General features: G+C 45.9%; 1 protein-coding gene across 2 annotated transcripts; it reads right to left on the bottom strand.

Moving 5' to 3' along the window:
* Positions 1–4,293: 4,293 nt before the first annotated feature.
* LOC142563076 (uncharacterized) lies at positions 4,294–8,319 on the bottom strand. 2 transcript variants are annotated; one of them, XM_075673594.1, is made up of 3 exons: positions 8,187–8,319; positions 7,021–7,156; positions 4,294–6,271 (listed from the first exon to the last, which is right to left on the bottom strand). In XM_075673594.1, exon 3 carries the CDS (start codon positions 6,162–6,164, stop codon positions 4,902–4,904), a length of 1,263 nt encoding a protein of 420 aa, XP_075529709.1. In that variant the 5' UTR covers positions 6,165–6,271; positions 7,021–7,156; positions 8,187–8,319; the 3' UTR covers positions 4,294–4,901. The 2 variants fall into 2 exon arrangements, with proteins under 2 accessions (XP_075529709.1, XP_075529708.1); XM_075673593.1 differs by lacking the exon at positions 7,021–7,156.
* Between the last annotated feature and the right edge of the window lie 968 nt (positions 8,320–9,287).

The raw sequence follows: 9,287 nt of genomic DNA on the forward strand, positions 1-9,287 counted from the left end.
ATAACTGTTACGGGCTCACTTTCCCGTAGCCGGGAATTCTTACCTATAGGAGGCAACGAGCGAAAACTATACGCGCAAGCATATTGCGATCACACCAGTCTCACTTCGCGCGTTTCATTGGGCAGTGAATTAATTACGTGCGACGCTTTCTACAGAATTTGTGTACCTAGCATGTATCTGTATGCTATATACATACTATGCTATGTATATAGCATCGATACAGCTTGTCGAAAGCTCGTGTACTTAGATTTCAGGTGCACGTTAAAAGGAAACCGCCTGGTGGTCACAATAAATATGGAACCCTCCGCCACGGCGTTCCACGTGGTCGTATCGTGGTTTTGGCTCGTAAACACCCAGAATAATATAATAAAAAAAAGTTTACTGGCTGTTTAGCGGCAAATGCGAGAGAAAAACGTTAGCATTACGTCGCGCCACATTGAGGTTCCAGGATCTGCGATTTTAAACCGTGTTCATCACATTGCAGAGTGCTCAGGAGCTCACTCAACACAGGTTCTGCCTCTTCGAAGAGCCAATTAAGCGCAACTGACGATGATGCGCAGCAGGCCACCATCATTTGCATAGAAAAGTTACCTTGGTTACCTTGGGTATATATATATCAGGGTGTAGACGAGCTGTATGTCAAAATACTGAACGATATCTATAGCGGCTCCACAGAAACCGTAGTCCTCCATAAAGAAAGAAACATAATCCCAATAAAGAAAGGCGTCAGGCAGGGAGGTACGATCTCTCCGGTGCTATTCACAGTGTGTTTACAAAAGCTATTTAGAGATCCGGATTGGGAAGAATTGGGGATAAGAGTTCATGGAGAATACCTTAGTAACTTGCGATTCGCTGATGATATTCCCTTGCTTAGTAACTCAGGGAACAAATTGCAATGCATGCTCACTGACCTGTAAAGGCAAAGCAGAAGGGTGGTTCTCAAAATTAACCTGCAGAAAACTAAATTAATGTTTAACAGACTCGGAAGAGAACAGCAGTTTACGATAGGTAATGAGGCACTGGAAGTGGTAAGGGAATAAATACATTTACTTAGAGCAGGTAGTGACTGCGGACCCGGATCATGAGACCGAAATAATAAGAAGAATAAGAATGGGCTGGGGGGCGTTTGGCAGGCATTCTCAGATCATGAACAGTAGGTCGCCATTATCCGTCAAAAGACAAGTGTACAACAGCTGTGTCTTACCAGTACTCACCTACGGGGCAGAAACCTGGAGGCTTAAGAAAAGGGTTCTATTTAAATTCAGGACGACGCAACGAGCTATGGAAAGAAGAATTATTGGTGTAACTTAAGGGATAAGAAAATAGCAGATTGGGTGAGGGAACAAACACGAGTTAATGACATCTTAGTTAAAATCAAGAAAAAAAATGGGCATGGGCACGACATGCAATGAGGAGGAAGGATAACTGATGGTTGTTAAGGGTTACGGACTAGATTCCAAGAGAAGGGAAGCGTAGCAGGGGGCGGCAAAAAGTTAGGCTGGTGCCCTTTCACGACATTACTAACCATTACAAACTTGAGCGGAGAATTTACCCGCCCCCGGACAAGCAATTGGTGAAGACGCAGGAAAGCGTCTGGCGAAGATTGCAGACGAAATCTTTCTAAAACATGTACGTGTTAAAAAATATCTACCCGGACGTTCAGCCGGAATGCAAATGGTGCCAGGAACTGGCCACTTATGACCACATATTATGGAGCTGTAGCATATCGCCGCCACCGGCGGATATTATGCGTGATCCATCTCTCGAGCAGTGGGAGGCCGTGCTGGCCAGCTCAGACCCGTTCGTCCAATCCAGGGCCGTGGAGCGGGCCACCCAGGTAGCCGTCAGCCATGAGTTGATGGCCAGCTAGCACGGAATCGTCCGCACATGCGTTCTGACGAAAATAAGGTTGTCCCATCCATCCATCCATAGGTGGGCGGATCAGATTAAGTTTGCAGGGACAACATGGCCACAATTAGCACATGATCGGGATAGTTGGAGAAGTATGGGAGAGGCCTTTGCCCTGCAGTGGGCGTAACCAGGCTGATGATGATGATGATGAGTAAAAGGAGTCCGGCACCTTGAACGGTTTCCAAGTGGTGCATCACGCACCCAAATCTAAGCCGTTTCAAAAACTGACTATGACCCTGACCCACTGCTGCTCTATCCTTCTGCTTGCCCTTCTCATCCTCCTTTTTCACTTGCGGTGTTCTTCGTTACCGTTTCACTATAAGAATGAACGATAAGAAAGGAAACCGAGGGGCCCGCTTTTTATACGTCAAATCATGAGAAACCAAGAGTTACATGAAGGACAGCATAGGGGAAATTAACGGCGGTTAATAACTGAAGTAAAGGAACTATAAATCAATGAAAATGAAAGCGGATGAAAACCAAGTGGCCGTAGGGAGGATACGAACCCACATTTTCGCATTGCGCGTGCGGTAATCTTACCAATTGAACTAACTGGGGTATCTGTGGGGCGTTTTTTCTCTGTCTACTAGACTTATCACCCTGGGAGTGTTAGCCAGCGCCACCATTCTCGGCCATGGTAGTGGACGTAGAACATCCTGTGTCATTGGGGACGTCCTCCAATGTACAGAAAACGCCCGCTCGATCGGCTCCCGCTTTGCATTCCTTAGGATACATCCCAGGCACCCGATCCAACCAGGTGGTCTTGCTACCCGTCTACGTTCGAAGCGGATGACCCACAGATAGTACAGCGTAGGCTGATTTATTGATCTGTGTTGATGAAACGTTCTAATTGGAGGGTGCTCTCATAGTGAAATTTCGAAATCCAAAGGAACATGAACATTCGAGAAAAATTATCTTCGAATAAGTCGTATTTCTTCATAAACAAAGTGAAATATAAAGCTCATGCGGGTTCCATTTTGCGAAAAAAAAGTGATACAAAAGCTTATTTGCATTATGTATACACATACCTATTAGGCTACATTATTGCATCTATGCATAACGCCATTCACAACTGGACATTCTGTAGGCTGAGGAGCTGGTAAATGAGAAATTGCTTTCAGTTATGCACCATATGACATTGGCAGTAATAAAGAAAACGAACATCACGTGACCATGTGTGCTTAGAATGCTGTGTTCGTTGGCTGCGAAATACGTTGTTTTACAGCACATTGTTCTGAAGGAAATCACATGTGGTGAGGCTTGTTAAGTAACAAATTGCATTCTCCAAGTCTAGACAACAATTGAGCTCCCTAAATTCTAGGCATTCGTATTCAATGACGGAACATTAGTCAGCACAAGTTTGATCTGCCCTGTGCCTTCGCTAAGGAGGTGGCGCCTCACTCGTAGCAACAGCCGAACACTCCCCACTCGCATTATTGCATATCCCTCGAGACTGCAGTACGTGTTATCGCAATTATACTCGGACAGAAACGAATATTCGACAACCTTGCAAAGTCAAGATCTCAAATTGAATAGGTATCAAATAAAACGAGCTACTTGATTCCTGTTCTAAATTTTGAATACTCGAGCCACGCCATGTTGTAACCCTTTCCGATAAACTATAGCTTGGCCTGTTTATCCCGAAGGTTGTGCGAGGTACATCCCACATTATCCTGCAGGTGATGTGCTTTACGTATCGGCTGGCTTCGTTATCGCAGTTAAAGCGCGTTCACCAAATAAAGAATTAGGGTAGTTTCATTAAGAAACGAATGTTAATTTTCAACATCTGCTGGCGCGATGGATGCGTCACCATAAAGCTAAGCTCTTCTCCCACCTCCCTCACATTAATAGTTACCTAAGGTCATCAAATAAAATGAAAGCATGTGCTTATTGATCTAAATGTTCCCGAGCACCCAAGGAGAGGAGCACCCAAGGAGTACCCAAGACGCGCCGAGGCTGCGCAAAGAAGCATCGGTCGCCGTTTGTGCACTGCGCACAAGGTGTCGTATATCTCTCCCCTTTCTCTTGCGGCAAAGTGTGCTTAGGGCAGACAGGCAGATGCCTCAATGACAGGCTAAGGGAACACAAGCAAAAATTGAAGTGTTGTCGAGATGGACATGTCTCCGTGCGTTGTGATGATTGCGGGTGTAAACCACTGTTTAAGGATTGTGTAGTCGTGTTTGGAAATACAGATAAAAGATACGAGGGAGATTGTAGAAGAAATCTTCATTCCAAACAAGGAGCAAACTGCTTCAGCGATCTCTCGATTTCTCTGAGCAGAAAGGAAACGGCCTATCTGTAAAATATTTGGCTGCGTGTGCGATGATTTCCACTCGTTTGAGCTGGTATACATACCATGCTTTTCTGTAGTTCACGTCCTGTCGTCTTTCTTGTCCACGCCAATCCAGCTCAATGACTCCAATTTATTTGCATTACCGGTACACATTCTACTGGTACACTTGGCGCACATTCTTGAGAACCACTTGCTCGTTATTCAATATCAATTTCTATGTCAGAAAAAAGTAACAGTGATCTTCGCCTAGTCGAGTGTCGCAAGTGTACTTGCGGTTATGATAGACTACAAGATTTCACTGCCGGGACACTTGGATTTTGAAGAATCATTGATATTAATAATATTTCTTCTCGCAAAGAAATACGTGCGGCTACTGCTATACAAACACTCTCGTTAAGCACGTTGAGCTACGAAGTGTGGACTTCGCATTGCTCGAATTCGTGTGTTCACTTACTGGAAGCTTCAGTTCAGGCCACGCCTGCCGCCCGACTGTGCCGGAAGAGTGTAGTGCACGGGAATATGTAAGCAGGGGTCACTCCATTTTCTTACTGCAACCAACGCGTAGACGCATCAAAAGTACATTGCTGATCATAGAGTTGATCGAATGAGAACAGTTCTTGATCCCTCCTGTCACTGCACTTAGCTGACCTGAAATTTACGTAGACAAGTCAAAACAACAAATTAATCGTGCATATTCCTAGGGTTCCGTTGTTGGCATGATGCCGGCAGTGTCCTCGGTCTCATTGAGGAAAACACTGTCAGTCACACGATCAATACGCATTTCACTCATTAGCGCCCTCATTACCGGATCACTCTGAATACGCTCAGAAAGTTTTCCAAACCAAAAATCAGGCATCACGCGGGTAAAATTCCAAAACAAGCCGAGCATGGCGTGTATGTCCGATGGCAGGTAACTGCAGCACTCCCTGTAATGCCTGATGTAGGCATTAAAACTGTCCCGCAAGGCCTCAGTGGCACTGCCAAAGTATTCCTTGACCCAATGAACAGTAACTTCTCTGACTAATCTGGACCGAGCGATGTACTTAGTGAAGCCTGTGTGGTGCAATTCGGAGGAATGATAGCGGAACAGCCTCGTCTGAAGCGGCAATAATTCGTGGCTAGAGTACCGCAAGTTTAGAGGGTATTCAAGGCAATGGTACCTCATTGGTATCACTAGGCTTCCTAAGTTAGGCTTCATTTTACGCTCCGCTTGCTGGACCATGGCGGGGATGCTGAACTTCGGCAGCGGAACTATGAGCTCGTCGATGTCTACATTGACTGTGTACTCCATTTTGGACAAGGATCGGAACATGCAGTCGTACAGGCTGGGCACTTGGCCGTGCGCGTGGACATGCTCGTGTTCGACAGTAGCGTCCATAATAAGCCTGTAGGGGACTGCGGTGAGGTCGACTCCCAAGTATTGCATCCTGGCGATGAGCAGCTTCAAGTCCGAGGTCATATTCAGGTCGTAAAAGTAGAACGTTCCCACTCCCATGACTCTGTAGTGAACAATGAATTCAACCACATTCCAAAGGCTCGGGGCACTGAATAAAGGCCCAACACATACGGCGCAACACTTCTCCTTGGATTTCTTTGGTATGTGATGAACGTGGAGCCACCGCAAAGAATTCGCGGTGCCATTTTGAGCCGCGACTGCCACTTGGACGTAATGATCTGCGGGACTTTCTCTGTTAGGTGATGGGCATAAGATCAAGGCGTTTCTGAAGCTCGGGTTATAAAAGGTCCAGACTATTCGAATGTAGGCAACGCGCTGGATGGTCTTTTTTGAGGTTCGAATGACGCAAACCAGAGGTGGGTGTCGGATGGGAGTTCTCTTGACTTTCGGATGGCGGGTTCGCACGAGGCTGGTGACTAGGATGGTACGCTTGCCGTGTGCGCCGACGAATGCTGAGAAGACGTGGATGTGTTCGGTGATGGCGTGCCACGACTCGTTCTCCATCGTCGGAAGTCCTTTTGCCGAAAGGCGGAGAGCACGGGCGAGCTTCTCATCCCACAGTCTGAAGTGGCGCTCCGGTTGAGTCTTTCTTTCGCTCGGGCAAGCTGTCCCTGCGAGTAGCAACCACCATGCGATAACCGAATCAGAAAAGTGGTTTTTATCAGTGAGCCCCGTCGTTCTCCATTTGCCTTCTCTATTTGCAAGATTCAGTGCATGTTGAAAACTATGTGCGCGACAAGTTAAATAACTGCCACACGACTATATAAATTGGCTGCAATAATAAATGTGATGATGTAAATCAAAAGGTAACGTAAAAGCATTGTCAAAAGCAGGGCGGGGGTTTGGAGATTCTGTCTCATGCACTGTTCAACTCAGTAACGCTGTGGTATGAATGTCATTATATGCTGCACTAGGATTTCTCGATGACCAGAGAGTCTACGAAACGTCAAGATTTCACTGCATCAGGAATAGCTACGCTGTGTAGCGCCCAGTATGGACGTCGTTCTGGCGGCCTTTGTTTGCCAGTAAACTGTGCCTAGAAACATTTACGGAGAGTCGCAACACGCACAACGACATTGCCATGAACCCACCGGGTCACGAGTTTTACTTATTGCCGCGCTTAAGAATATTGCTGGCAACGCGACTGTCGAGGTGATTCAAATCCATTCCTTACAGCTTCAGTTGGGCCTCCGTTCCAGTCAAAATTGAAGCAGCTGCATTAAGTGCGCCATGGAAATATTTGATCTATCGTTATAGACTGTCCAGCTCTCTTTTCTTTTCCTGTTCGATTTCTCGCACCCAGTGAGATGTTTCTGATAAATGTAGTACCGAGATATCGTTTTCGAAGCTCTACACGTACAGTTCAGGTCCGGCTTCGGAAGTTATCGAATCAAAGGGCTCCGGAGGTCACAGACGGCTCGTCACGTGTTCAGTCAGGTAGATTGTGACTTGCAAGACAGCCGCACCAAGCAGGACCAGTCCAATCAGCCGCAGCCCTGCGTCGAGGCATAGCAGAGTGTTAGCAGAAATTCTATGGCTTTAGCGCAAGTTTTATGGATTTCCGATGTGAAACCACATTTAAGGAACCTTTAGCGAAAATGTGCGCAAGGCCAGCTTCCGAATCAAAACAATATTATGGAATGCCACCACGTAGACGTCAGCAACTGCGCTGGTGGCGCCATATTGTGACGCTGAATCCAACCACAGCTACCGTGTATATCACTAGGGACCATAGTATTACTATAGTGACCGACTACGTTAATGTCATAATGCCACGCAAGAGTCAAACCGCGGAGCAAATTCAAGGTTCTAACGCATTAGGTTTAAACAAAATTTTGCAAAATGTCGTAGATATTGCTACTGCAGCTTTCTATGGCTCGGCTGCTTGGGTAATGTTGTATACGGCAAAATTATATGTACCAATACTGACCTTACCTGCAGCTTTAGCGTAGAGAAGATGCATTTGCGGTGGCGCACAAGCATCTCGATATAGGAAGCCCAACGCGTTTGCAAAGAGAGGGTGATGGAGGCAAGGATGTATTTCTTCGGCAAGAAATTCTTAGTGGCGCCGAACCGCAGTGTTCTTCCAATAATCACCACGCAACCTATTAGATATCGAATAGGCTAAATCAAGTAATAAAATATTATGCAGATACAACGCACATGGGGCGCGCATGTCCTTTAACGCACCCATTCTACGCAATGTGATAATGATGTGACAATTGCTATCGTAATAAAAAGCATCTGTGGGCACAAGCATTGTTAGCTCTTATCGTGTTACTAGGTGTGTCTAGATCACTGGAAGCACACTGAACGTCACTGCGACCTACACTATAGTGACACCAAGAGACCCATCGCCTTCTACTCCGCCTGCAATCCAGCTAGTTCATCATCAATAAACTCAAAATGCAAGCAGTAGCGCTGCTGCCATGCGTTCAGCTCATGTCGGCACTTGGTAGCACACGCGTTTCGAACAAACGGTTTACTTCACATATGTGAGACGACCAACTCTTTATGGCTACTTACATCTCGGTTGACAGAGGAATCCGGGAAACTTAGTCGGCGCATTGAATCCAAAGCACGAGTGGGAAGTCTCTGGCGGAAGGGTCATGCTTCGATCGTGCCAGGAGGGCAGGTTCTCCTGACGATGACGACGCTCGTCACTGTGCGGGTGTCTAAAGCTGATCCCGTAATGTGAGACAGAAGGTAGGGGGCTATTGCGGCCTAGATCTGTAAGCAGAGGATACAAACTGTAGAGGACTCGGCGGCAAATTCTCATTACCCGAACGTCACGATGATGATGATGATGATGGCCTCATGTTATGGCTCATACCCACACTGGGGGATTGGCCAAGAATTGGGTGCTGAAACGTTCACCTATTCTTTTGAAGTGCCACTTATTCGATGAGAAAAAAAAAATAATTTAACGAAAGAGAGATAAGAAAACATACAAAAACACACAAAATGCAAGAGAAAGTTAAAAAGTTATTCGTTTTGTTGACTGGATGTAACTGCAAACGGCATCAAAAACGTCCCTGTGGCTGCCCCCTATAACTGACGCACCGAAAGATAGTATAATTTCTGGTGATAACATTAACCCTAATTTTGCGAACGGAATTTCTAGATGTCTTTTTCTTAACAATTTGTATCGTCGACATACCAAAAAATAATGATCTAGTGATTCTGTTTCTTGGCAGTATGGACACAGAGGTGACAGCGTCAGACCAGTCCTGTGTAAATATAGGTTTAATGGAGGGACACGGCAGCGTAATCTCGTGATTGCTACTTCTGATTGTCTTGATGGACACCACTGGATTTTCCACGGAAATTTGAGGTGCTGATATTCTGTCCATGTTGTTATTGATTCACTGATATCTCTATGAAATGAATATTTTCTATATCTAATTGCTGTTATGTGAGCCACCAAAGGAAGAACGGGCATTATAGGTCCACTCAGGGACGCTCGCGCTAATGCGTCTGCCATTTCATTTGAATGTAAGCCACAATGTCCAGGTACCCATAATAGTTTTAGAGAATTCAACTGTGGAGGAACTAATGTTAGAAACGTCTTTAGTGGTGGTGAATTGGGTGAAGCCGTAAGCGAAGTACAGACCGAAAGGGAATCTG

The sequence above is a fragment of the Dermacentor variabilis genome, chromosome 11 (assembly GCF_050947875.1).
Source record: "Dermacentor variabilis isolate Ectoservices chromosome 11, ASM5094787v1, whole genome shotgun sequence".
Taxonomy (NCBI): domain Eukaryota; kingdom Metazoa; phylum Arthropoda; class Arachnida; order Ixodida; family Ixodidae; genus Dermacentor; species Dermacentor variabilis.

Coding starts and splice junctions, on each gene's coding strand:
- LOC142563076 (XM_075673593.1), bottom strand. CDS start 8,271: ATGACCCTTCCGCCAGAGACTTCCCACTCGTGCTTTGGATTCAATGCG. Junction 6,272..8,186: donor ATTCCTCTGTCAACCGAGAT/GTAAGTAGCCAT, acceptor TGCTACTCGCAG/GGACAGCTTGCCCGAGCGAA.